Genomic DNA, 27,991 nt, shown 5'->3' with positions numbered 1-27,991 from the left:
GGAGCGGGGAGGCGCCGAGAGTCCGTTACTAAGTTCCCACAGCAACTAAGAGGGACCGCTTCCAGTCTCAGCACTGTTTTCCAGAGGTGTCCATTGGCTGCGGTTTCCACGGCAACCAGGAGTGGCAGTTCCCTGGGCAAATGGGACACAAGTTTCCATGACGATGAGAGAATGGGAAGAGGCAAGCTGGAGAGAAGTCCCATCTTGCCCATCTTCAAGCTGACGTCCCCCACCCCGACGCTCGCTGGGGCCGGAGGGGCGGAGCTGTTCAAGACAGGAAAGCAGGAAAGCTGGGGGTGGGCGGTCCGGACCCGGCACCCACCGGCCCAGTGTCGGTCAGCCCGTCCCCCACGTCACACTCCCCAGGTCCGAGGTTCCCCCGGTTCAAGTAACACTTCAGTACAGATGAATGTTCAAGTATTGTGTGGATAGAGAGCCAGGCAGGGGTCTGGGCTACCCCTCACCACTGCCCTGGGCCACGAGATCAACAGGCCGACCCGTGGCCCCACTCCTTGCAATAGCTGCCATTTTCAGTGACGTTCAAGGAGCGAGGGTGCGGGAAAGAACTGAAATCCGGACGGGTGGGGACACAGGAGGGGTAACCCCACAGAGGGTGCTGTCCCCAGTGTGCCCCCCTCCCAGCCCCCAGTCCTGGCGTTCCCTGGCTTCTGGAGCCCCCTATCTGGTAGGATACCTGGATCCCCAATTGCTCCTCTGGTTTCCCTTTTTGGCCCCCCATCCCACCCAACTGGTCTCTGTTCCCTGAACCCTTGTTGGTCTGCTTTCTGCCCCCCCCCCCACTCCTCACCTCCCCGGCCCCTGGCTCCCAGCATCCCTCCTCCTTCCCCGCCCCCCACCATCCCTTTGGCTCAGCGCCTCCCCGGTACCTCCTGACCCACTCCCCCAAGGAGACGGACGATGAAGCAGGTGGAAGGGCGAGATGGGGAGCAAAGACCCCCCGAGATATCAGTGCGGGTGGGAGAGAGGGGAAGAGGCTGGCTCAAGTGCCTGGGCAGGAATCCCAAGTCATTAAACTTAGAGGAGTGCCAAGTCACGAAGGAAAACAACCAGGCCTCCCGACGGGGCGTGAAATGAAGGCGAGGTCCAGGTGCTCTCGGCGGCGAGTCCTGGGGGAAGGGAGCACGGGCGCCCAACTAGCTGTCCTTGAGAAGGAGTTTCTCTTCGGGGCAGCGGAAGGGGCCAGGGGGCCCAGCAGCTGCCAACCGGGCACAAGCTTCGGGTGAGAGCTGGCGGCAAGAGCGCAGGTCCAGGCGGCGAAGACGTGGGCAGCGGCGGAACAGTGGAAGGCAGTGGTCCGTGAGGCGGTGGCATCCTGGGGAGGAGGCAGTACCAGCTGAGACTAGATAGTGTGGAGGAGGCAGTGGGCACAGGCAGGGAACCCACATCGCCAGGCAAGCCAGGCCGACAGGGGACCACACTTACCAGCAAGGTTGAGGTGCACCAGTGTCTCTCGGAGAGGGGAAGTGGGAGCCGTGAGGAGGTGAACACTTGGGTCCCCGACATGGGCGCAGTGACTCAAGTCCAGGGCACTGAGCTGGGGAGCATGGCGCAGTAGGAGCCTCAGGGAGGCATCAGTGAGCTCCAGGCCTGCCAGGCGGAGTTCGGCCACCCCCTGCAGACGACCGCGGCTCTCTGTTTGCCCTGGGCAGACAAAGTAGAATTCAGCCCTCGAGGCCCCTCCTACCCTGGACCCTACCCCAGAGCCCGGCCACCGCCCTCATGCTGGTCATTATCTGCCCACACCTGCTGCTCCACATGACCTGCTCTTCCAGACACCCACAGCACCCAGCCTCGTCTCCTCTGCTGCTCCTATCCCCTCAGGGAGGCTCCCAGGAGAGCTCCAGGTCTTCATTCCTCTCCTAACTCCCACCCTCCCCCAGTATCTGACACACTGTATAAGTTTTTCCTTAGGGATCTTTTTCTCCCTACATAAAAATGTCAGTTCCAAGAAAGCAGGAACTGTTGGGGCGCTCTGTCCCTAGTAGGATGCTCAGTACTTTCACCCATGATCCCTAAACAGTGCTCCTCCACTCTCCCTCCCCTGACTATGAGGTCTCTGCTCTGGCTCCACAGTCTCCCTTGAACTCCTCTCGTTCCTTCTCCACCAAGAACCAGGTCTGACCGCAGACACCCTCCCACACCCATGCTATGGAACTCTGGCTGGCTGTAAATCCCTGCGGACCTAGCTGGCCTCAAATCAGCAGCAATTCTCCCGCCTCGACCTCCTGAATGCTCCTGTGCCTGATCTACTTTCTGGCATCAAGGAACCATTCTCAAACCCAAAAGGGCTAGTATCTCTCCTCTACTTGAAATCCTCTGGAGGTATGTGCTGGTTGTTTTTCTCATTTTTGTCAACGTGATACAAGCCAGACTCTTTCGAAGAGAGACTGTAAGAATGTCCTCCATCAGACTGGCATGCAGGCAAGTCTGTGGGGGCAGGTTCTTACTAATGATTGACAGAGGAGGGCCCAGCTGACTGTGGGCAATACCACCTGGGCAAGCAGACCTGGGTGGTGTAAAATTCAAGCTGAGCAAGCCATGGAGAACAAGCCAGTCTGCAGTGTACGTTGGTGGTCTCTGCTTCAGTTCCCACCCTGACTTCATAATGAACTACAAGCTGTAAGAAGAAATTAATCCTTTCCTCCCCAAGTTCCTTTGGTCGTGATGTTTAACACAGCAACAGAAAACTAAGAGCAGGGTAACTTCCTGATGAAACACTGATTCCTATCTTTGTTTCAGCTTTGACCCTAACTCCGTCCCCACACACTGGGGCTACAGTTCACAAATGGCTCTGTCCACAGCCCTGATGAGGTAGATGACCTATGCTCACCAGCTGCTGGCCACTGCAGGAGTCCAGAGACCTCCTTCTCCATCTCTCCAGGGGAAAGGGTTCAGTGTCCTCCCACCCCCACACCACTGGCTTAATCCCTGATAGTGGACTGCTGGCCCCACCCCAGAACTGCAGGCCCAAGATCTCAGGCTTACTTTTCTTCCAAATTCTCTTGTGGTAACATTGCTGGGTCTGAAACTACACTCTAAGAAGTCAAGCCCTAGCCAGGCAATGGTGGCACACGCCTTTAATCCCAGGACATGGAAGGCAGAGGCAGGTGGATCTCTGTGAATTTGGTTCCAGGAAGCCAGGGATAGCTACACAGAGAAACTCTGCCTCAAAAAGAAAAAAGAAAAAAAAAAAAAGAGAGAGAGAGAGAGAGAGAAGCCAAGCCTTGGGGCTACAGAAATGGCTCAGTGGTTAGGCACACATACAATGCTTCCAGAGGACCTAGCACCCCTATCAGCTCTGAAAGCATCTGCACTCATGTGCACATATCCACACACAGCATATACATATAATTTTAAACAATGAAAATAAAAAAAAAAAAAATTGGGGTTGGGGATTTAGCTCAGTGATAGAGCACTTGCCTAGCAAGCCAAGGCCCTGGGTTCGGTCCTCAGCTCTGAAAAAAAAAAATGTAAAGAGGGAAGCCAAGCCTCTACTTTGATCACCTCTGTTCACAGATGAGAACACGGAGTCACCTGTCTGAGAGCACATGCTTATGAAGTAACAGTCAGTGCCCTTCGGCCTGGAGACTGCATCAGACTTAGCACAATGCGATCATCCACCAGGCACCAGCCTGGCCCTGAGAAAAACATCACCAGATGTCACAGACAGACAAGTTTCCAGACATGGTCTGTGGCATCTGCACAGTACTGAAAAAACGTGGAGGTGTGTGTGGCAGTGGTAGGGGTCTAAGTGCTGAACCTAGAGCCTTGTGCATGCCAGGTGAACACTCTCCACTCAGCTGTGTCCTCATTTACTTTCTGGGGCCGAGTCTCTCTAAGTTGCCTAGGCTTGCCCTGAATTCCTGATACTCCTGCCTCAAATTCCTGAGTAGCTCAAGTCACAGGAATGGACTACCAGGCTTCAGTTAGACTTACTCTTTACTTAAAATTTATTTTTGAGATAGAATCTTAATATCGAGCTCAGGCTGGCCTCAAATGCACAGTCCCCCCCTGCTTCTGCCTCAGAAGTGCTGGGACTCCAAGTGGTGTGGACCACCACACCCAGCCTGGCTTCAAACTTGTGAGTGAATGACTAACAATACAAAAAGGGAATCTGGTTGTTGTTTTAGATTTTCAAGACAGGGTTTCTCTGTGTAGCCCTGGCTGTCCTGGAACTCACTCTGTAGCCCAGGCTGGCCTCTGCTTCCCAGTTGCTGGGATTAAAGGTATGCACCACACTGCTCAGCTAAATGTTTTACATGTATAGATATTTTGCTTGCATGTAAGGCTCTATGTGTGCAGCACCAGAGGAGGTCAGAAAAGGGTCCTGGATCCCCTGGGACTTGAGTTACAGATGGCTGTAAGCGATCATGGGGGTGCTAGGATCCAAAGGTCCTGGGGAAGAGCAGACACTGAGCCCTCTCTCCAGCCCTTAAAATGACATTTCAATATAGACATCTGTATCAGAGGTTTTTCTTGAACCAACACTTCTTTACTCTGACAATGAACAGTAGCAACAGGGCTGCTGGTGTCACCCCTAAGGCTGGCCCCCAAACATCGCTTCTGTGACTACCGCTGTGGGCATTCGGCTGTCAAGCCCCAGGTTCACCCCTAAGGCTGGCCCCCAAACATCGCTTCTGTGACTACCGCTGTGGGCATTCGGCTGCCAAGCCCCAGGTTCACCCCTAAGGCTGGCACCCAAACATCGCTTCTGTGACTACCGCTGTGGGCATTCGGCTGTCAAGCCCCAGGTTCACCCCTTCACATAGCTCACAGCCTAGAGAAGCAGCACATTTACAGAGTGGCCGGCCACAGCCCAAGTCTACCAGAGGAAAGGTCACTTCGAACTTGTGGGGAAAAGGGCAGGGGACATTAGCGTATGTCACAGAAGTGAGAAAGCTGAGCGTATTAGATAAACTAAGAGCGGACACAGCTCTGAAATGGAAGAAAATGAATCATCAGAAAAAGAAGGAGGACAAAGACGAAGAGTTGGGCTTCCACTGAGGGCCCAGCCTGCCCTGCCCGAGCCAGTCACACTTGGTGAGAGCCAAGAGAAAAGGGCTTGTGCACAGAAACCTCTTCCCCGTGAATGCATGGCTTCAGAGAGGTGCCAGGAAAAAATACAAGTGTGGTGTCTTTCCTCCAGTGAATTAGAAAGGACAGGGGTTAATCAGGTGAGGATGGTCCAGCATAAGAGGTGAAGAGGATGGGAAAGGAAGAGGCCCCAGAATTGGAGAGAACTTGGCAAGAAGGCTGAAGTAGCTAAAATACAGGAGCGCAGCAGGAGGCCGGCCGAGGCGGCCGTCAGCCACCACAGTGAAAGACAGTGGTTTAATTCAAGGAGAGTGGTCCGCATCTATAGACTCAGTGCTCACAGGCAGAGCATCACAGGTTCCAGGCTGGTCTAGTCTACAGAACAAAACCTGTCTCAACCTGGGGGGTGGTGGTGCACGCATTTGATCCCAGGCGGATCTCTGTGAGTCGGAGGCCAACCTAGTCTACAGAGTGTGTTCCAGGACAGGCTCCAAAGCTACACAGAGAAACCCTGTCTCGAAAAAACAAAAAACAAAACCTGTTTCAAAAACAAAAACTAAGAAATGGTCAAATGTGGTGGCTCACGCTAATTCCCGCACATGGGAGACAGAGGCAAGCTGATCTCCTGAGTTTGAGGCCAGCCTGGTCTATATAATGAGACCCTGTGGAAAACCACAACAACTGATGTGGGTGTCTTCCTGCACACTGTGAATATATGTTGTTCCTATTGGTTAATAATAAGCTGCTTTGGCCTAATTTGCTAAGGCAGCTTATAGGCGGGCAGGAAATCCAAGCAGAGATAGAGGAAAGAGATAGGCGGGAAGAAGAGACACCAACCTGCTGCCCAAGGAGCAACAAGATGCCAGCAGACCAGAAACGCCATGGCCACGTGACAACACATAGATTAAAATGAAAGAGCTTGCTAGCGAGAAGCCTGAGCTATAGGCCATACAGTTGGTTTGTAATTAATAGAAGCCTCTGTGTGTTTACTTGGGACCGAGCAGCTGTGGGGCACAGGAAAACTTCCCACTACAAACAACAAAAACCAACCCCATGAGCTCAGTGGTAGAGGGCTGGCCTAACATGTATAGGGACTGAGTTCCCTAGGCATGGAGACAAAAAACGTAGTCTTTCTTCACAGTACTAGAGACCATGAGAGTTAGAACACGGGGTGATACAAACAGATGTGCCCTTTCGGGTGGCTCTCCTGGCTCTGGTGTGAAGACACTTGGGGCCGAAGAGGATGTCTGAACACCATTACTCCTCCCCAGGCCTTCCCTTCCCTTCCTAGGGAACACTGTCCTTTCAAGACTTAGTTCCAAGCACACAGTAGGAAAGTGAGGGAATGAAAAATGGCCACACAGGTCTTCCTGTCCCAGTTCCTAGTTCCTTCCATCCCTACTTTAATGCCTGGCGCTTCAGAAGAGCCTTCAGAGCCTACACCCAACTTCACCCGCCCGTCCTTCCCAGATGACCCCCGGTGTCAAACCTGGTTTAGTGTCGGGTGGAGGCAGCAGCAGCTCACGAAGCTGGGAGTCTTTGACATCTTCAATCCAGCGGAGGTCCAAGAGCCGCAGTGCGGGCAGTGGGGCTGAGCCCAGGGCGGAGACGGAGAGCCAGGAGCACCCGGAAAGCACCAGCTCCTGCAGGCCTAGAAGTGCGCGCGCGGTCAGGAAGCAGATGCTGGAACGTCATCTGGCACCCACCCCTCTGTCCCCGCCCTCTCCTGACGCACCACCGGCCCTACCTTGCAGTCGGTTCAGAAGCCACATGAGCTGCTTTTTGGAAACACCTGTCCAGCTGAGGTCCAGAGCACGAGGTTGGCGGCGGACAACCCCACTAAGCATAGGTGGGGTCAGTGACTTCCTCCTGCTCAGGTCCATCCTAGGCCACAGACGCTTGTCGTAGCACCTGCCAGCCACAGGGGGGAGACAGAGTCCTCAGAGCCAACTCTCAAGGAACCCACGATCTCAACACTCACCCCAGCTCTCTCCTGTCCCAAAGATGGCAAGATTATTCTGTCCTCCAGCCAAAAGGACTGGACTTAGGACCTCACCCCACTGCTAAAGGGAAGCAAGACCCTGTGCAAGTCTGTTCCTCTCCCTGAGTCAGAAGACTTCAGTTATAAACGGAAGATAATGATTCAGGCCACTTGCAGGGCTACTGTCGGATCAAATGAAATAATTACAGTTCATGGACCTTACAACTTATAAAGCACTTTGCCAGGTAGCTACACAACACCATACACACCATTTGATGTAATTAATGCCAAAGAGATCTGAGCAGCCCCCAGACTCTACCTCTGGGCTTCTTGATCTCTCTCCCTGAGTTAGGATAGGGCACACAGGCACTTTTCAGGGTTACTCTGCCATGTGGCTACTCAACTCTGGATTTACAGCCCCGATATTTCCTGTCTGTCTGATTATGGAGTTTCCTCCACTAGGATGTAAGTTCCTAAGTTCCACGGGGACAGATTTGGCCTTCTTCACCTGTGGATCCCCAGCACCCAACACACTAAAGGCGGGTGCAAAGTGTAGGTTAGTAACTGCACACTTGTTGACTGAATAAATGAATCAAGCCAGGCTTCCACTACGCGCACTCCCTCAACCATCCATTCATAAGTGTTTATGGAAGACTGGCGGAGGGGGTGGGGTGGGGTGGGGGTCCCCGGCTCCAGAGAACAAATGCGAACACACAGACTGTGAAGCCAAACAAGTCTGACTCCAGCATTCCAAGCTGCAACTGGCCCGACAAGCAGTGAGTGGAGGCTCCCAGACAGTCGATCAATTAGCCTCCCCAGCTCTCCTGAAAAGAAGCTGTTGACATCTTGGGGTACGCTAAAGGTTTTCTACTTCAGTAACTTTCAAAGGCAAGCCAGGAAATTCCCACTGAACTAGATGGACAAGCTGGGGATGAGACCTGGGAAGCCATAGGTTGAAGGAGGTATTACTGTCTTTTCTCTGTCTTGCTATCTATTTCTCTGTATAACATGGGTTTATCTTTTTTGGTTTGTTTGGGAAAGGACCTCACACTGTAGCCCAGGCTAGTTTGAAACTCACTCTGTAGGCCAAGCTGGTTTGGAACTCACTATTTAGGCTACTCTAGAACTTGAGGTGGGCCGGGCATGACCGTGCATGCCTTTAATCCCAGCACTCAGGAGGCACAGGCAGGTGAATCTCTGTGAATTCAAAGTCCAGCCTGGTCCACAGAGCCAGTTCCAGGACAGCCAGGACTACACAGAAAAACCCTGTCTCAGGAAGGAAAAAAAAAAGACCTTGAGATATTCTTCCTGCTTCAACTAGGACTGCAGGTGTGTGCCACCACATCTGGCCTGAGTTTGCCTTTAAATCATTGTCTAGCTGCACTGACAGCCAGCGCTGTCTGGGAGTGTGGCATAGGCCTGCAATTCTAGCACGTGAGAGGTTCAAGGCTGGCCTCAGCCACCTGACAGCCTCTATCTTAAAGAAACAAAACACAAAAAAATGAGCAGCAGATAACAGAGGTTCCCAGAAATGTGTAACTTAAAACAAACAAGGGCTACAGATGCTTGGTCAGTAAAATGCTGACCATGCAAGCCTGACGACCCCTGCCCGAGCTCTATCCCCAGAACCCACGTGAAGGTGGAGAGAGCACTGATCCAGTTATCTTCTTAAACCACACCTCCTCCCAAATAAGAAAAGTTTAAAGGCCGGTCCACACTGCACAGTGGGACGCTGTGGCCGAAAGCCAGTGAGGTGGCTCAGCAGGAGCGGGTGCCCGCGCCAGGCCTGGTGACAGTTTGTGTCCCAGGCTGACACCCCACCCCACCCCACCCCCAGGCCCTCGACGGACAGGCACTCAATGAAAACTGTTACACTCCAGTCAGGAGTTGCCATGGCTGTAGTCTACCTAAAAACTATAGCCAGGTAAGCAGGTGATATGGATCAGAAAGAGGTTAAAGGCTGGGTGGTGGTGGTGCACACCTTTAATCCCAGCACTCGGGAGGCAGAGGCAGGCGGATCTCTGTGAGTTCGAGGCCAGCCTGGTCTACAAAACCACACAGAGAAATGCTGTCTCAAAAAAACCAAAAGAAAGAAAGAAAAGGAAAAAGGAAAAAAGCAAAGAGGTTAAAGATGCAGTGGCTCCCAACAGACGTCCTTGTGAAAACCAACAGACTTGGTTTTGACTGACTGTCACTTACAGACTAACTCAAAGCACATGCTGGCAGCCTTAGTTCCTCAGGAGGCTGAGGCAGGAGCATCACTGGGCTAAGGAGTTTGAGGTCACATTGGGCAGTGGAGCCAGAGCCTGACTCAAAACACCAACAAACTAGGTGTGGAAGTGTACCCGCGCAATCCCAGCACATGGGAGGCCAAGAAGAGGAACGTCACAAGTTTAAGACCCTGCTGAGAGAGAGAGAGAAAGAGAGAGAGAGAGAGAGAGAGAGAGAGAGAGAGAGAGAGAGAAACACCAACAAACAAAAACCAAACAACAAAAACGAAACAGAAACCTTGCCAACACCCCACAGCTGGAAGGCGTTCCAGCAAAGGCTACGGATGCTATGCAAGTCAGCTTCAAGGGGGACCAAGTCCACCAAGTCCTCTTCCCTTCTCTCTGCGTTCCAGTCTCTCCTCTCCACCCCCCCTTCCACTCATCCCATAAACACCTCTCCAATTCTTTTTTTTTTTTTTTTTTTTTTTGGTTTTTCAAGACAGGGTTTCTCTGTGTAGTTTTGTGCCTTTCCTGGAGCTCACTTGGTAGCCCAGGCTGGCCTCGAACTCACAGAGATCCGCCTGCCTCTGCCTCCCGAGTGCTGGGATTAAAGGCATGCGCCACCACCGCCCGGCCCCACCTCTCCAGTTCTAAGAAGAAAAAACACAGAGCCAGATCCATCTGTCTGGTCAGCTTCTTTCTCCCTTGCTACTCTGACCTGCTACATCCAAAGCCTTCTCTGGCCAGCCTTGAGTCCTAGCTCCTCTCCTTGAAGGCCTCCTGGATTGACCACACTTGGAAAGAAAATCCTAATTTGAAGGTACTCACGGGTCCCCAACTGTGGTTCTGTATCATATTCCACAAAAGCCGGGTCAGAATACCTATCCGCCTGCCTATATAGGCATGCAATGCTATCTAGTGCCAACATAATCTGGCACATTCTTCATTGCCAGGAAGGTCAACTCTCCCAGGCCCTTCAAGGCTCAACCTTCACACTCAGGAAGTCTCTCTGATCATTTCTTGGCTGGAGCCAACTCATCCCATGACAGTCAGTCCCGGGAAGGCGGGATTAAACCTCAGTGTGACGGCCAACAGCTGTGGAGGACCTACTGATAGGAGTACCCAGCTTCCTCTGGGCATGAGGAACAAAGAAACCACTGGGGAAGACCAAGATGCTGAGGACATGGCTCCGCAACCCAGAGACTGGGAGAAGGGAACGTCCTGTAAAGATAATGGGAAGGGGGAGGTGGACGAGGGCCATCTGTCTACACCCAGGAGCAGTACACCATGGCAGCTCTGGAAAACTCAGGTGGCAAGAATGAGGACAAGTCACCGTAACAGGATGGTGCTGATGATCACAGGACCAATGGCATGTGTTTAGTTACCAGGTACTGAGTGCTGCTCTTTGCACTAAGCATTTAAGTCCACACCATCCCTGGGAGATGCTTATCACCTGCTTTGTTCAGCTAAGAAAAATAAAGCCCAGAGAGGTTAAAAAGTGTCTCAAGAGCCAGAGAGAGAGCAGAGCTTAGCAGTAAAGAGCACTTACTGCTCTTGCAAGGGGACCCGGGTTTGGTTCCGGGAGGCCACATGACAGCTCACAACTGCCTGAAGCTCTGGTTCCAGGGGACCCAACACGCTCATGCATGCCTGTGGTGCACATAAACTCACACAAGCACACGCACATACATAAATTAAAAACAAAAACAAAACCCTGTTCAAGGACCCATAGGTATTAAGTGGATGGAGCCTGAATCCTGAACCCCACGAGGTTCCCAAGGAAGCCAGGCCGCATACTGTCACAGGCACAGAGGCAGAAGGGAGGTGCACAAGCTGAGGAGCGCTAACCCTAGTTCTTCCACCTCCACACTTGGGGAGACCTCTCTGGGCCTCTATTTCCCAAGCCATAAAATGGGGTGAGAGTTCTGACTTCAAAGACTTGTTACAGCAACAAAGGGGCGGCGGCACGGGAGGGTTCCCTGGGGTGCAGCCACGTCCACTGGGGTGCAGCCACGTCCACTGGGGTGCAGCCTGGCTGAGGGGATGGGGAGCCATGATGTCTTTCAAGCTGGGGAGGTGCCACGGAGAAAAGTGGCACTTGAAAGACAAGGCACACAAGAGTTCTTTCCTTTTTCTGCCCCCACATCAAGACAGATTTCTCTGTGAAACTGTCCTGGCTGTCTGGAACTCACTCTGTAGACGAGGCTGGCTTCGAACTCATAGAGCTCCACCTGCCTCTGCCTCCCGAGAGCTGGGATTAAAGGCGTGCGCCACCGCTGCTCAGCTGAGGATTCTCGAATAGGCTGCCTATTTGAGTCCAGCTTAGCCCATATCCTCCTGTCTTCCACTGCAGTTCCAAATCTCATCTTGCAGAAGCCCCTGGGGACAGAGCTGGGCCAGCACTAAGTGCTCTCTGCAAGCTCTGCATCACTGCGGACACAGGCCACAGCTAGTTCTTCCTTCAGAGCCTTCTGGGATCCTAAACTACACTGTCCTCCAGGTTCCCACCAACCAGCCTTGACCGCGTGCCAGTCCTGCCCCCTTCCTTCTCTGCCCACGTCCTTGAAAACTGCGATGTCTACCTAGTACATCAACACCTCCTCCACAACCCCCTGCCCGCCCTTTGCCTCCCAGTTCTAAATAATCAAAGCCACCAGACAGGAAAGCCTGCAACTGCCTGCTCTCCCACTTCCAACGCTCTCCAGCTACACCCTCTTCTACTTCTTTCCACATCCCATTCTTCATTTATGCTCATTCACTCACTGTGGCCTTCACAGCTAGTGAATGCTGGATGCCTTCTCAGACACCAGGGGTGCAGCAGATCCCCGGCCCCAGCCCCTGAACTGGAGTGGATGTCTGACTCTAGCTTTGGCTCTCCCTCTCTCTAAGCACAGCCAAGAACAGCAAGGTTGTGTGTGTGTGTGGCTGGAGACAGAACCCAGATCCTCCACATATTAGCAAGCACTGCACCCCCAGCCCTTCTGATAGCAAAGCCAACTGTCACCTTTGGTCACTGCTCTCCTGTGACCTCCCATCAGATCACCACTGCTCATCATTCCTTCCTTCCTTCCTTCCTCAGACTCTCTTTTTGTAGGACCCACCTTCATCTCCCAAATTCTTGGGTTGCTTTCTCTAGCTCATACTCATATTCCATCTCTGCTCTCTACCACAACAGTTCTCAACCCGTGGGTCGAGACCCCTTTGGGGAGCGGAAGGACCCTTTCACAGGGGTTGCCCAAGACCATCAGAAAACACAGATATTTACAGTACAATTCCTAACAGTAGCAAAACTACACTTATGAAGTAGCAACAAAAATAATTGTATGGTTGGGGTCACCGCAACGTGAAGATATAGTCAAGGGTCACAGCATCAGAAGGTTGAGAACCACTGCTTTATCAAATCTGCTACCTACAGGATTAAAACTTTCAAGTCAGCATCAGACCTTACTTTCTCAGGAGTGGTATCTGACTGGTTCACAAGCTTTTCAGACCAAAGAGATCAAATCTGAGTTCTCTCTGCACTGAAACTATCTGTTCCTCCTCTGTGATCCCAAGCTTCAAGAACATCACTATCTCCCGGGTCACATTTAGCTGACATTCACAAGACAATCTTCACAGCCAATGAGTCAGCAAGTCCAAGCCATTTTCTGCAGTACAAAGGCTTGAACCTAGGACCATGATAAGCAACTGCTCTAGCATTAAGTCACATTCCCAACCCCTTCCTCTGCAAGAGCAGTTCACGCTCTTAACTGATGAGCCATCTCTCCAGCTGCTCCCCCTCCCCCTTGTTTTTTGGAAACAGGGTCTCTAACCAGACCAGAGCTTGCTGATCAGGTTAGGCTGGCTGGCCAGCAAGCCCAGGAATTCTGTCTCCTGCTGGCCTTTTACATGGGTTCTGGAGATGGAACTTTGGTCTTCACAACAAATACCTTACTGACTGAACTATCTCCTCAGCCCCCACCCTTTCCTTCCTTCCTTTCTTTTTGTTAATGTAGGCTGTCCTGGAACTCGCTCTGTAGACCAGGCTAGCCTCAACTTGCAGAGACCCACCTGCCTCTGCCTCCCAAGACTCAACTCTCCCGGTCTTTTCATCTTGAGAAGTGTCTAATAAACTGCCAAGGCGAGCCTGGAAGTTGCCATCTTTCTGCCTCACTCTTCCACGTGGTGGAATTACAGAGTTGCACCCCGAAGCCCAGGTACCGTTCCCCGAGTCAGGCATGTTGGTGCAGGCCTGAGGCAGGGGCGTTCTGAACGCCAGCGAGCCCTGGTCTCCTCTCCCCTCCCCAAAGTCTCACTCTGTAGCCCTCCCTACTGCCCTGCTTCAGGGTCCAGATGCAGCAGAGCTTCCAGACATGTCCCCCACCGTGATCCCCACAGGCCTCTGCAGTCCTGTGGTTCTCCTCACCTGAAGGCACCATTTACTGAGGCTCAGTACCCTCAGGCTCTTTGCTGAGTGCTCTGCAGGAACTGCCTCATTAAATCCCACAAGGTAAATAGGACTTGGCTTCTGTATCTGAGGTTCCGCATCTAAGGAGTCAACCGCCCACGGGTGGAAACATTCAAAACAAAAATTGCTTATGTACTGAAGGAGACAAGTTTTGTTATTCCCTGAACAATACAGTATAGTAACTTTCTATATTCTTCCCATTGTATTAGATATTATAAGTCATGTAGAGATTGAGCAGATTATATACAAACACTGTCTTGTTTGGATTTTGGTATCCTGAAGTGCAAGGGCATCTTAGAGCTAATCCTTCTTAGGACCTGGGCTCCAACTACATTAATATACATCCCAGAGTCCAAGTGAGAAGAGAGGCCATCACCTCTGGCTAAAGCAGGGCCCGAGCTGGGAAACATTATACACTCACTGGCCTCTCCGCTTTTGTCCACTTCTAGCTACAGGTCTCTTCATGGATCCCATGTGTCAAGCATAGAGCTAGCCTAAAAGGCTTGGACAGACATCTCCCCAGTGACGACATCCCAGGCGGTGTGGTCACCCTCAGCAATTTCTGTGACTGCATCTATGCTTCAGTCTACGAAATCTTCCAGAGCACTCTTCTTTTTTGTTGTTGTTGGCGGGGGGGGGGGGGGGGGGGGGGAGACGGACTGAGACATGGTTTCTCTGTGTAACAGCCTTGGCTGTCCTGGAACTCACTCTGTAGCCCAGGCTGGCCTCGAACTCACAGAGATCCGCCTGCCTCTGCCTCCTGAGTGCTGGGACTAAAGGTGTGTGCTGCTGTCACTAGCTATCCTGGTTTTCTATGAAGAAATGAAGAAAATGAGACCAGACCTGGTGGTGCAGACCTGTAATTCTAGCTACTTGGAGTGAAAGGATCACAGGACTAGCCTATGCAGTTTCGAGAGCCTGTCTCAAAAACAAGAAGAAGATGGCCCGGGGTATACTTCAGTGGTGGTGAATTGGTCTATGCACCAGTCCCTGGGCTCAATTCCTGGTACTGGGAAAGAAGGAAGGAGGGAGGGTAAAAAAGAAAGAAGTAAGTAAGGCAGGCACGAGGAAGTTAAAAAACTAGCCGAAGGGCATGAGCTCACTGGAGCAAACAGTCTACCAGAGCCATTAGCCTCCGGCTCCCGCATACCAGCCTCCCTGGCTCTACGGAAGCCCCAAGGCAAAGGACTAGCTCTCCAGATCCTGTCCCAAAGGAAGAGGGCGGGAGTCTCATGGAGCCCCTAACTTAGGCAGCCAGCTTCAAGTGTGCCTCAGCCCTCCAGGTGCTGCTGCTTTACAAAGATAACCACCCCTCCTTTTTTTAATTCAAAGTATCATTAATGTAGCCAAGACTGGCCTCCAACTCAGGCTCCTCCTGCCTCAGGCTCCTCCTGCCTCAGCCTCCTGAGGGCAGGAGATGCAACATTGTTGAAGCCCTGACAGCAATCTGAGTCCTGGGAAAAAGCTTGTATTTACTCAGTAAAACATTTCTTGAACATCAATCTATACAGCCTTTGTACTATGCTGGGGATATGAAGATAAAAATCGATACACACTATGTGTCCCCAACCCCAGAAACTGATGGGAACAGGAAAATAAAAAGAATGAAAGCTTGTCCACATGCCAAAGGCCTCTTTGTGCCCCATTAGGGGAACAGCACGCTGTGGGAGCAGGCGGGAGGAGGAAGCTTGTTGGGAGAGGATCAGAGCGGAGGACAGGCTTCGGAGGATGACCCTGGGGAGGGGGAGGGGGCCAGGGTCGGCTGCTTTAGAGGGCAAGGGCTACCTTAGTAGAGCTGGGCCCAGACCAGACTGTTCTCAGAAGATGGCCCTCAAAACACGAGCGCCGTGGACACCACTTGACACTCTGCTTGGCACATACTAACCACACACATACAAACTAAAAGGAACTAGTTGGAGCCACGGGGTCCAGATTCAAACTCCTGATTCTACTATCTCTTCTGCAGAGCCACTGGGAGGGTTAAGTGAGCTTGGGGTAACCATGAAAGGATCACACACAACAGACCCACCAAGAAAGGCCAAGATTCCCAGAGAAACAGAGACCTATTATAGGTCACCCACCAAGCAAGAACTAACTCAGGCCTGTGTGGCCACTCACCAGCGGCTCCAAGTCCGGCAGACTCGCATGCAGACACACAGCTCTCGGGGTCCGAGGTGCTGGAAGACACGAAGCCAGGCAGCCCGAGGCAGGGGGTGGTCGGATCCAGCAGCCAAAGGCAGAGTGTCAGGCTCGGGGCTTCGAGGGGGGGGCCGTACCACGTGCCGCTCCAACTGTGGAGGCCGTGGTGGGGGGGCAGGACCCAGAGGCCAGCTGAGCAGTGGTCCCCCACTGCCAGGGCGTATAGCCCGCCGCCCCCCACGGTTCTCCTTCTCGCCAGAGCTGCCACGGGCTGGCCGCCGCCCATTGCGGGCCTCCCCAGGAGCTTCGTCCTCGCTAAGCGAAGTGCCAGATGAGTCTGAGTCAGAGTCTGAGTCCGAGGAGGAAGAGGAGGTATCAGGCACCCGCTCCAGCAGCTGGCACATACGCTTAAAACGCTCCAATTTCTCCCTCTGTGGTGATGGGGACGGCACTGCTGGTCCCTCAGCAGAGGCCATAGGTGGCTTTGGTTTCTGCAGAGAGACAGGTGAGGCTGTACAAGGGCCTAGAATGACTCTCCCAACCACTCACCCAGAAGGGGTCACCAGAGGATGAAGAGCCCAGCAGCCACAGTCCCGAGGAGTTCCTAATTCCAACCACAGTCCATCTCTGGACTTCAGTTTCCTTATCTACAGTGTGGATTCAAAGTCCAGACAGCTGGTGGGTCCCAGAGACCTTGTGTGGAGCGCTGCCTTGCCTTTTCAATTCTGGGACGTGGAAAGTCTTGTTTCACCATCTACAGCATGGAACAGCTGGACTAGACAAGTCCCCAATGTGGGGACAGCAATAATTTGTCTGTCTTGGTGTGGAGTAGCCTTGCTCTGACTCAGGTCCCCACAGTGACCTAATATAGAGACAACTTAGGCTACTCCTTTTAGATACTGGGGGAGGCTCAAAAAGACTCAGGGACTTGTCCAAGGTTACAGACTGGTGGAGGATTTGGGCGTCAGGCAGAGCCGTGTGTCTAGATTGCCAATGCAGAGGCATATCAGAATTCTAGCTTTGCCATGGGATCTTGGGCCTATCTTTTAACTTCTCTGGGTCCTATTACTTTTATGTGGATTTATCTAGTGTTGTGGGATGGAAGAAGAGGTAAGGTAAGTGGATGTTTCCATCTCACAAATTAGAAAACCCATTTGTCAGCCCAGAGCAGCTAACAAACCTGCCAGGACCACATAAACAATCGGTGATCTGGCAGAAACTGCACTTTAGTTCTTTACACTTAGGCTTAGAAAAATGGCCAGACGACAGCCCAGTGGCTGCTGGGAGTCAGGGGTTCCTACAACCAGGACCCGTCTATTATCCCACCCAGCTCTTTCCAGGAGTCCTCAGGGGCCATGTGGGGTTAGGGCAAGACAGTGAGAAGGAAGGGGCAGATCTTAGTCTCCACAGAGGGTGGGTGGGGTAAGGAAGGATGGAGGGGGAGGTCCCCGGCACACCTCCCAGCTCTCGGGAGGGAGCCCAGGGTGGCAGGATGAGAAGGCCTGGCTCGGATTCAGAACCCTGGGGGGCAGAAGGCCGGGGCTGCCCGGGTCCGCTCCTCGGAGGAGGCAGGCGTCTCCACCCACCTTCTTCAAGTGCCTCTCTCGGCCTCCTTTCACCTATCAGGGCAAAAAGGAGATATGGGGAAGAAGAGAGACTCCATTAGAGGCCCTTACTGACTACCAAACTAAGGTCCAAGTCCTCTTCTTGGACCACAAGTCCCAGAAGCCCCCATCCCAGGAAGACCGCTCAGCAAGCTAACCTTGTAATCAGTGTGTTGGCTTACTGAGCATGCTCCTCAGAGCCTTTCTTCCCCCTCAGGCTCTGCTGAGCCCTTCCCTCCGCCTCTGTAGTAGTCTGAGCATGCTCTGTAGCTCCTCCCTAATTCTCCAGGTCTCTCAGATTCCTGGCCTGTACCAGTTACCTCACACTTGTATTTCTTCTTCAGTGAGCATGCTCCATCCACAGCCCCGCTACAACTCCCAAACACCTCTCGGGGAACCCACACAGCCCCCGTTTCCCCAGGTCACGCAGGACCTGGCTCCAGAACCAACGCACCCACCAGCTAAGACTACAGCTCCCAGAATCCCATGGGCTAGAGCAGCCTCACCCTTCCACTCACCTTTTTCCTTGGGGTGGGGGGCTCATTCCCCGCCTCCCTCTCCTTCCGTTTGGGGGGCCCAGGCACATCGTCAGGGGGAGGGCCAGCAGGTAAGGGTCCCTTTCTTCTGGGCAGGGGTGGTGGCGGTGGTGGTTCCTCTGTCAGCTTCCATCCACCCCCTAGGTTAGCGCCTTCCTCACCATTGTCAGCCCTACGGCGCCCTGCACCCTCACCTGCATCCTGGAAAGTGTAAGCTGGGGATGAGGCCCCAGCTAGCTCCCGGCCCCAGCCCTGCCCCTGTCCCGGCCCGGCCTTACCTTGCTTGTCCGCCCTTCCTGGGTACATCGGGGGCATTCCCAGCAGTTGGGAATCTCAGAATTGATAACACCCTCAGCCTTTCCCATCTGCGGGCAAGAAACCAGAGAGTGAATAGAAGAAGGTGCCAGTGTATGCCCAGAATATACTGGCCTACTTTCTGGCTCCCTGATAGTCTAGCCCACCCCAGGCTGCAGGGTCCCCAGAGTTATCACCTTCAGGCAGCCAGGGTGGACGATCTCGTTGCAAATTGTACATTCCATGAGGCTCAAGCCAAATTTCTCTTCCTCTCCCTCCACTGTATCCTCCTTCCCTGCCTCCCCACACAAGAGGCATACAGCTGTGTGTGGGAGCACGGGCTGTTGGGAAAGAGGAGACATCAGAGACCCCAAAACCAAGCTACAGAGTAGACTTTCTTCAGCGTGAGCTGTAGAATGAGGTAGGTTCAGATCCCACAGGCCAAATCCTGAATTTGGTCCTTTTGCCAGGATGCTCTCAGCAACTGATTTTCTGCATCTTTAAAATGGGGCGAGGGGTCTGTCCTTTGCAGGACCATTGTCAAGAACAAGACAAAGAACGTGGGGTTGGAGACACAGCTACGGTCATTAATGGACTGTCAGCACAGGGTCCAAGGCCAGTGTGCTCCCGAAATTATAACTGGCTTCCAGTGGAATGCTCAGAATGGGTAAAGAAGACAGAGGAGGAGCAGCTGGGGGAATCCTAAGGTTGTTCAGTGGGCAGTCCAAAGAGTGAGTGCCTCTGAGGCCCAGTCAGGGAACTGAAGACCAGCTAGGGAAAGACCCTGGGAATATGTAGTCACAGCTACTTCATCTTGGGGGAAAGGCAGCAGTCTCCAGACAACGTGACTTGAGGGAGGACAATGGTCACACTGAATCGTATCTGGGATGCTGAAGGCCACGGATCTAGATCAAGGAGCAGGATCAGAAAGTAAGGCAAGGGGTTGGGGACAGAGGAAGAAAAGGCCATGAGGGTGAAAGTGCAAGCAGGAAAGAGTGGCTGGAGGACCAGGAGGAGGAGGAGGAGGCAGTGACCTGTGTGCAGGAGAACGCCGCTTCCTTGTGGCTACTGGGGAATGGCCACTCTGGTGTCCAGGGCTGCTCAAAGGATGAGGGAGGCGTGGAAGAAACCGTTTCCAGATAACTACTGTGTGCGGGCCTCTCAATGGGGCATTCATAGCACACTCCTGTCTAATCTGTGAGACTCGGCAAAGGAAACATTTTACCGAGAAGGTTCCTGAAGTTCAGTGATTTGCTCAAGGTTACAAGAAGGGGGTCCGGGGCCTCAAGTTCAAGATACCCACAGGTGTGTGAAGAGGCCAAAGGCAAGAGCTATTCTCCATTGGTGGGATGGGCTCCCCTTACACACACACTCGGGCCGGGGCACATAGCTGATGCTGAGCTTCCTACAGACCTGCGGGAGATTCTTCTGTGGGTGTGCCCCCCGCCCCCATTTTGTGACAGAGACAAAACCAGACATTTAAACAAATCAGTGAAGGAAGTGAATGAACAAACAGCACCTCTAAGGGACATTCAGGGAGGCAGCCACCTGACACCCAGAGAGTGAGTGCTCAGGCCAGTACCACTAACATTAATGGTGCTGAGGATTCCAAGGTACCCGCATGGGGGACAAGACTCGCCACGTGCACCGGACATTCCGGGAGGCAGCCATTAGACACCCGGAGAGTGAGTGCTCAGGCCAGTACTACTAATGTAATGGTGCTCTGTGGAAGGACGCCTGGGGTTCCAAGGTACCGCCATGGCGGGGCAAGACTCCCCGCCGAGCCCCGGACATTCCGGAAGGCAGCCATTAGACACCCAGAGAGCGCTCAGGCCAGTACTACTAATGTAATGGTGCTGAAGGTACCGCCATGGCGGGGCAAGACTCACTGGTGCACCGGACATTCCAGGAGGCAGCCATTAGACACCCAGCGAGTGCTCAGGCCAGTACTACTAATGTAATGGTGCTCTGTGGAAGTACGCTTGGGGTTCCAAGGTACCGCCATGGGGGGCGGTGGGGGGGGGAAGACTCACCTCGTGCACCGGACATTCAGGAAAGCGGCCACTAGACACCCAGAGAGTGCTCAGGCCAGTTCTTCTAAGGGTGCTCTGGGGAAACATGCCTGGGGTTCCAAGGGACCCGGCACGGGGGTGCAAGACTCACCGCAGTGCACTGCCGGAGCAGGCACGACTGCTTCATGCGCCCGGGCCCCCCAAACTTCTTCATGTCTCGGCAGAAGTGGCAGTCCCCGCACTCAGTTCGCACACAGGCCCGGCAGCGGCGGCAGCGGGTTCGGCGTCGGCGCGCTCCGGCCCCCGGCCCCCGGCTGCTCGACGACATTGGGGGCGTCAGCAACGCCGAGGGCTGTAGGCAGATGGAGGTAAGGTCAGAGAGGCCTGCGGAACGCTGGCCTCCGAGAATCCTGGCCGCAAGCTCTCGGCACCTCTGGTGGGGCAGAGCTATTTCTACCCTGGAGCCCAGAAGGTCAGCCCTCCAGTGTCCTGCGTAGAGCGCCACTCCCTCTCCAGACCTCCCTCCCCATCTAACATTCCCTCCTGCTGATTATTCCCAACCCAGGAAGGAGGGACACCCACCGGAGCCCCTCCCCTAACATCCCAAGCCACGCTTCCTGGAAAGGGCTTCAAGTCTGCAGCCTTACCTCAGGGAGCTCCCAACTCATACCTGTTACCCCAACATCCCATGCTCACAGATTGGCCTCAGACTGCAGGGTGCAAACACTTTCCTTTCTCCCTCTCTCCCTTCTTTCTCCTGGGTACTAGTCATTCAAACCTTTCAAATCCGGATACTCTAACGAGACCCATACCCCATTTCTAATGACCCACTGTGCTCTCCATTTCCCAGGGCTGACACCCCTGAGATGCCTAAGTGCCCCTTCTCAGCCCATACAGAAGTCGTCTGCTCCAGGATATCCAATAGGATCCCTCAGGCAGCCTGGGTCATCTCCCGGGTTCCCCGGGATTCTTCTACAAGCCAGCCTAACATCTCAACAAAATTCAAGGTGGGCTCGGCTTTAGATCTCCCCCCCACTACCCCACATCTTACCAGGCTGCTTTTCATCCCTAATGGTCTGGAATCCCTGGGGCTCTCCTGCCCATGGAAACCAGATCCTCTCAAATCCCACATGGACTCTGCAAGCCTGGAGGGGTCTCTCTCCCCAGCCGGCCTTAGACCCTGCTTCCCCCTGGCTTCTCCCTTTCCAAGGACTTCCAGACCATCCACAGGGTATGGGGCCCTCCAGCACTCCGGGGGAGGGGCCTAGAGGGCGGCGACTGGAGGCGGGGGACGGAGGGGGAGGTCTGCAAGGGGCAGCAGGGTCGGGGGAGGCAGGCCGGTTCCCTAGGGTTGGGAGGTTATAGGAAAGAAGGTTGGAGAAGAGTTCGGAGCGGAGGGAGGGCGAGGCTGGGGGCGGGGAAGGCAGGGAGAGGCCGGGCTGAGGATTGAATGGGAGTGGGAGCTGCCCAGGTCTGGGGGCGAGGAGGAGCCGCACGAACCCACCTCACACGTGTCCCGGGAGCCATCTCTCCCTTCTCGGCAGCTCCCGGCGGGTCGGCGGCCATCGGCGGCGGGGGGGCCGGGCGGCGCGGGGCGCGGAACGCTCAGAACGCCGGGGTCCACGGCCCCCCGAGGGCGCTCGGCCCCTCCCTCCGGCGGAGGCCGGGACGGCAGCGAGTGGAGCTGGGGAGCGCCGGGGGCGAGGCCCTCCCACGGGCTGCGGCGCGGCCCTTCCAGGGGGAGGTCCTGCTCTGGGGGGCTCAGTCCCTCAGCCCCCCCAGGCCAACGGGGGCTCCTCGGGCGCAGGGTGCTCAGCTGCTGCCCGGGCCCCACTCAGTCCCGGGTACGAGTCTCCGCTCCCCACCCCCACCTCTCCCCGAAGCCCCCGACCCTTAACTGGCCCCTTCCCAGCTCCAACTGCCCAGGGGTCCAGGGACAGACCCGGGGGCCCCCCACCGTTTCCGGGGTTCAAACCCCGCCCACCGCCGGTTCCCGGGGAGGGGGGGGTCACTGCAACCTGCCCCCCTCCCCTGGGTCCGCCCCTGGACTGCGGCCCCCTGACCTACGGAGACAGGGCGCGCGGAGGGGGGTGAAGGAAGCTGCTCCGGCCCCGCCCCCCCCAGCTTGCGCGCGCCCCCGCCCTCCCCCCCCCTTCAAACGCGCGACCCTCAAGATATGGGGATTTAAATAAAATTTGAATAAATCCTCTCCTAAAATGGGAGGGTGCAAGGAAAGGATGGGGCAGAGGCAGGAAGGGGGGTGGGGGCAGTTGGGGTGTCTCAGCACCCCTGGACCCCTAGCCTCGCGCTGCTTCGGCCCCGGGCCCTGGTCGCCGCTCTCATCCCTCCTCAGCTCCTTCCTCCTTCCTCCTCTCCTCCCTCTCCCCTCCCTCCTTCCCACCTCCTCCTCCTTTTTACTCCCTCCTTCTCCCAGAGGAACCCCGCCCCCTTCTCCCTCCTTCCTCCACCACCTCCACTTTCCAGGACGGGCGCGTGCAAAGCACGACGGGAGATGTAGTCCTGCAAACGCTGGCGCTACCGTGGGAAAAGTGGGAGGCCGGGGCCAGCCGGGACTACAAATAAGATGGCGGAAAGCATGCCACGCTGGGAGCCGAGCATGGCGGGAATTAGAGTCCAGTTGACCCGAGATTCCCCGTAGCAGGACATAGAGAAGGAGCGGGAACGATGACTACAAACAAGATGGCCTTTTCCCCCGACCCGACCTCCTTTCCAGGCACTCACACGCCCTCTGGTCCACAACCCTCCGCGTGTGTGGTACCTGACGGGAGTCGCAGTCCATCTGCTGCCTTCCCGCTGCCATTTCTACTCGTCAGGAACAATGGAAAGGTGAAAAGGAACGAGGACTACAAACAAGATGGCGAACGAGGGGCGTGCACCTACTAAGTCGATCTTATGCAGTGGGATGGGAATGGTAGTTTTCTAGCTTCCCTGTGTTCCTTAAGAATGCCAGAACCAGGAGCATAAAGAGACTACCGTAAAGATGGCAGGCTGCCTAACCTTTCCCGGTCGCTTCATTCTACCACTTGGAGCGCCTCGCCCGCCTGAACTACCAAAATCCCGCACTCAGTGGTGCAAAGCCGGCCGGGAACTGTAGTCTTCCCCGATCCCCTCTTTTATCTTCTGTCGAGACAATGGAAGTGAGAGGGGCGGGGACTACCGCAAAGATGGCGGGTCAAAGAGCAGGCGATGCCATGGGATTTGTAGTCCAAGGGCTAAGACTGTTCTCTGAGGATAAGTAGGAAAGGACTGCTGCAGAGATGGCAACCGAGTCGCCTGCCCTGGGTGCCAGTACCTGCTGGGGTATGTAGTGTCTTCTTTAGCTGTACAGAGAAAGGATGCTAAGTGTTGAAATAGGTATCACCGCGAACACGCCAAATTGCAAGCGAACGGAAACGGAAAGTCTATTTCCTCCTGGCCTTCGTTTCTAAAGGGCTTGCAGGGAAATGTAGTCTCAGGCTTTCATTCTCCAGTGGAGAACGGATGTCACCTGTGGGAATCACTGCGGGTGAGAGAGAAACATCGGGGTGATCAGGGAGTATAGGATGTCCGCTTTCTCGGAGAGTGACGACTTCATGTTTTAAAAGAAAGCAACCATAACCAATATCGTCGCGACCAGGGAGGCGTGGTCACGCTCTTGTCCCTTGGAAAGCCTGAGCACATAACACACGATGCTCCTTCCCCAAACCTTAGCAAATCGATACCGTACACATCAGGCAGACCAAAGGAAGAAGACTTTGAAATATACAAAATCTCCTTCCTGCCTTAGGAAGTCATCAAACCTCAGTTTCTTACCCGAAAAGGGGGTGATAATACTCACCTCCAAGCAGTTAGCGTTAAGTGTTCAAGAAAGTAACCAGTTCTGGTACGAGCATGTGACGGCAGTTATTTTTTCGAGGTCCCTTCCAGCCCCATCATTTTGGAAGCCCAGGAATCCATCATGCCGGACAGTGAGTTTCTGTGAGAAGAAAACTGACAAGTAGATGACCCCCATCTTACCTCCCACCCCTCTTCCAACCATCTCTACCCAGCACGGTTCCCAGGGGGCGCCATCTCTCCTTTTAACAGAGGACGAGCACACTGACCAAATTTCCTCAACCCGAACTTGTAGCATGTGTGTGCTGTGAAGGCTCACGCCTTGTCTTTTCAGCCTTGGAGGGCTCCTCTGGACTCTCAGCTGCCAATGGCCTGCTTTATGCCATTTTGATCTTCCTCCTGAGCCCTGGAAAACCCGCGCTGACTTCTACCCGAGGCAGTCCCACTGATTCCTTGTCTCCTCTCAGTCTCCAGCCTGCTGGAGACTCGGTGGGTGTGGCCTTTCTGCCTGGGAAGTTAACTCAGACCAAAACTGTGTGAAGTCACAGTTTGCTAGGACTGCTAGCCTTAAGGTAAATAGAGGCTCCTTGCAGCTCACACATCAGTCATGTTTCCCAGGGATGTGTCTGTCCATTTTAAATCCACTCTGCTTTTAAGTCAGCTGGCAAGGACGGCTTTCTGGCCTTTTTCCAGCGCTGTCCACACACGGACCCAAGTTGCACTTTTTCACCCATCCCACATCTCCACCCAGCTTTACTACAGCTACATCTCAGTCCTACCTCAAATACTACCAAATGCTTTCAGCTTCTCATTTGATCCTCCCAAGATTCCTGTAAGAGTTGAGCCTGGTGGCTCACGCCTTTAATCCCAGAACTTGGGAGGCAGAGGCAGGCAGATTTCTGAGTTTGAGTCCAACCTAGTCTACAGAGTAAGTTCCAGGACAGCCAGGACTACACAGAGAAACCCTGTCTGGAAAAAAAAAAAAAGAAAAAGAACCCTATAAGAAGTCTTATGAGCTGGGCAGTAGTGCTGAACGCCTTTAATCCCAGCACTTGGGATCTCTGTGAGTTGAGGCCAGCCTGGGCTACAGAGTGAGTTCCAGGAAAGGCACAAAGCTACACTGAGAAACCCTGTTTCAAAAAAACAAAAACCAAAAAACTCTTATGGGTGTGGTAGTGCAAACCTGTTATCCCGGTATTTGGGAGACTGAACTAGGAGGACTCCAGGTTTAAGCCAACCCATGCTACATAGGAAGACATTGTCTCAAAAACAAATGAACAGTGTGGGGAGGGGGGCTCCAACCTGTAATTCCAGCACTTGGGGAGTAGAAGCAGGAGGATCAGAAGTTCAAGGCCATCCTAAGCAGCATAAGACTGTCTTAAAACAAACAAAACCAGCAAGGACTAAACAGAGAAAACTCTGTCTTAAAAAAAAAAAAAAAAAAAAACTTAAGTTAGAATCCCTTTTTTTTTTTCCTTGGTTTTTCAAGACAGGGTTTCTCTGTAGCTTTGGAACTCGCTCTATAGACTAGGCTGGCCTCAAACTCACAGAGATCCATCTGCTTCTGCCTCCAGAGAGCTGAGATTTAAGGCATGTGCCACCACCTGACTTAGAATCCCACTTTATAGGTAGAAGAAGCTGGGGTCCTCAATGTTAGAAATAAGCTCAGAATCACAAAGAAAGGCAAACCTTGATGTTGGTTGTTTTTACTCTTTACGCTTTGAGGGGGCCCACCATCCAGCTCCCAAATAAACCATACAGAGACTTATTATTACTTATAAATGCCAGGCCTTAGCTTGGCTTGTTTCTTGCCAGCTTTCCTTGAATTATCCCATCTACCTTTTGCTTCTGGGCTTTTTCCTTTGCTTACTTCTGTAATCTTGCCTTTACTCCTACACCTTGGCTAGCTATGTGGCTGGCCCCTTTTTTCCTCACTTCTTGATCTCTCTTGCTTCCTCTATCCCTCTTTTTCTTCTCCTATTTATTCAGTCTCTCTGCCTGGCAGCCCCACCTGTCCCCCTCTCCTGCCTAGCTATTGGCCTTGAAGCTCTTTATTAAACCAATCAAGTGTTTTAGACAAAGTAACACAGCTTCACAGAATTAAACAAATGCAACATGCCGGGCGGTGGTGGTGCACACCTTTAATCCCAGCAATCGGGAGGCAGAGGCAGGCAGATCTCTGAGTTGAAGGCCAGCCTGGTCTATAGAACAATGTGAGTTCGAGGCCAGCCTGGTCCACAGAGTGAGATCCAGGACAGGCACCAAAACTACACAGAGAAACCATGTCTTGAAAAACAAACAAACAAAAGAAAACAACACATCTTTGCATCATGAAACAAATGTTCCACAGCATAAACAAATGTAACACATCTGAAAATAATATTCTACAACAGCGCAGGCTTTTAATTCTAGCACTCAGGAGGCAAAGGCAGGCAGATCTCTGAGTTGAAGGCCAGCCTGGTCTATAGAACAATTTCCAGGACAGCCCGGGCTACACAGAGAAGCCCGGGCTACACAGAGAAACCCTGTCTCCAAGAAGAAGAAAAAAAAAAAGGACTTGAATGAGTGAACCCACAAAGAAATGTTTTAGTTTTTGTTCTAGTGCATATGGTGACTATGTCTTTCCCCGTTGGCTGGGGTCTGACCTCACAGTCTTATTTAACCTTACTCAGTCTGAAAAGAATTGGTGCACAGGAAACGGAGGGGGGGAGGGGAAGGCGTCACTGCTCCAAGCACAGGTCACTGCTCCAGGCCACCGAATTCCTAGACTAGAGTGGCGGCCTTTATGTAAAAAAGGTTTTACAGGGTAGGGAGAAAAAAAAGCAACTTGCATAAAAGTCTTACGTGGAGCCGGGCGGTGGTGGCACACACCTTTAATCCCAGCACTAGGGAGGCAGAGGCAGGCAGGTCTGGCCTGGTCCACAGAGCAAGTTCCAGGACAAGAACCCAAACTACACAGAGAAACCCTGTCTCAAAAAAAAAAAAAAAAAAAAAAAAAAAAAAGTCTTACATGGAGGGAGAAATTAAAAATATTTTAAGTCAGGCAGTGGCGGCACACAACTTTAATGCCAGCACTCGGGAGGCAGAGGCAGGCAGATCTCTGTGAGTTCGAGGCCAGCCTGGTCTTTCCAGCACCCACATGAGGCAGTTCATAACTGTCTGTAAATCCAACTCCAGTGGATCTGACACTTCTGGCCTGAGGGCACCTATATGGACGTGCACACAGCAACACAGAGATGCAGAAGGAAAGAGAGAGAGATCTCAAATCCTGGAATTCAGGTTTCAAAAACAAAGAGCACTCCACCCCCTCATTTACCACAGTCTTTACACGTAAGCACTGCAGGCCTCTCGTTAGCTCTGACAGCTAGAATAAGATTACTGAGGAAAAGAACCATCACTCCCCCTCCCCTCTCTCTTCTTTGTGATGGCGTCTCCGTGTGTAGCTTCAGGTGACCTAGAACTTGCCTGTAGACCAGGCTGGCCTCAGAGCCATGGAGATCCTTCTGCTTCTGCCTCCCGAGTGCCGGAACTTGAAGGTGTGTGCCACCACACCCCGCTACCACTCCTGTATAGTCCCTCAGTGCTGAGCAGTGTTTCTGCACCCTAACCGACAGGCAGACAGGAGATTGCAAAGGAAAGCCCAGGAAAAGTCGGGTGTGCCTCAGCCTTAGCCGTGGGAGAGTGCTGGACTACCAGGAGTAAAACCCTGAGTTCCACCCCCACCCCTGGAAAAAAAACAAACAAAACAAAACAAAAAACACTTACCTTTTCACTTCATGAGTGAAAATTTTACCACCAGTAGATACTACTTGTATAGTTAAAACCTGAGTTAAGAGCTGGAGAGATGGCTCAGAGGTTAAGAGCACTGACTAGTCTTTC

The 27,991-nt window shown here is 53.3% G+C and overlaps 1 protein-coding gene across 7 annotated transcripts; it reads right to left on the bottom strand.

Moving 5' to 3' along the window:
• Positions 1 to 20: 20 nt before the first annotated feature.
• On the bottom strand, positions 21 to 27,991 carry Fbxl19 (F-box and leucine rich repeat protein 19). 7 transcript variants are annotated; one of them, XM_076553124.1, is made up of 13 exons: positions 27,878 to 27,991; positions 24,117 to 24,254; positions 23,592 to 23,786; positions 20,430 to 20,630; positions 18,464 to 18,607; positions 18,251 to 18,337; positions 17,955 to 18,173; positions 17,290 to 17,451; positions 15,812 to 16,323; positions 6,803 to 6,966; positions 6,545 to 6,706; positions 1,444 to 1,662; positions 21 to 1,333 (listed from the first exon to the last, which is right to left on the bottom strand). In XM_076553124.1, exons 4-13 carry the CDS (start codon positions 20,604 to 20,606, stop codon positions 1,155 to 1,157), a joined length of 2,025 nt encoding a protein of 674 aa, XP_076409239.1. In that variant the 5' UTR covers positions 20,607 to 20,630; positions 23,592 to 23,786; positions 24,117 to 24,254; positions 27,878 to 27,991; the 3' UTR covers positions 21 to 1,154. The 7 variants fall into 7 exon arrangements, with proteins under 7 accessions (XP_076409239.1, XP_076409248.1, XP_042140139.1 ...); XM_076553133.1 differs by lacking the exon at positions 27,878 to 27,991 and adding an exon at positions 24,892 to 25,050; XM_042284205.2 differs by lacking the exon at positions 27,878 to 27,991 and adding an exon at positions 24,382 to 24,587 and having other exon boundaries at positions 23,592 to 23,798.

This window comes from Peromyscus maniculatus, chromosome 1 (assembly GCF_049852395.1).
Source record: "Peromyscus maniculatus bairdii isolate BWxNUB_F1_BW_parent chromosome 1, HU_Pman_BW_mat_3.1, whole genome shotgun sequence".
Lineage (NCBI taxonomy): Eukaryota > Metazoa > Chordata > Mammalia > Rodentia > Cricetidae > Peromyscus > Peromyscus maniculatus.
The sequence above is the reverse complement of the archived record's forward strand: the minus strand, read 5'-3'. Positions and strand labels throughout refer to the sequence as shown.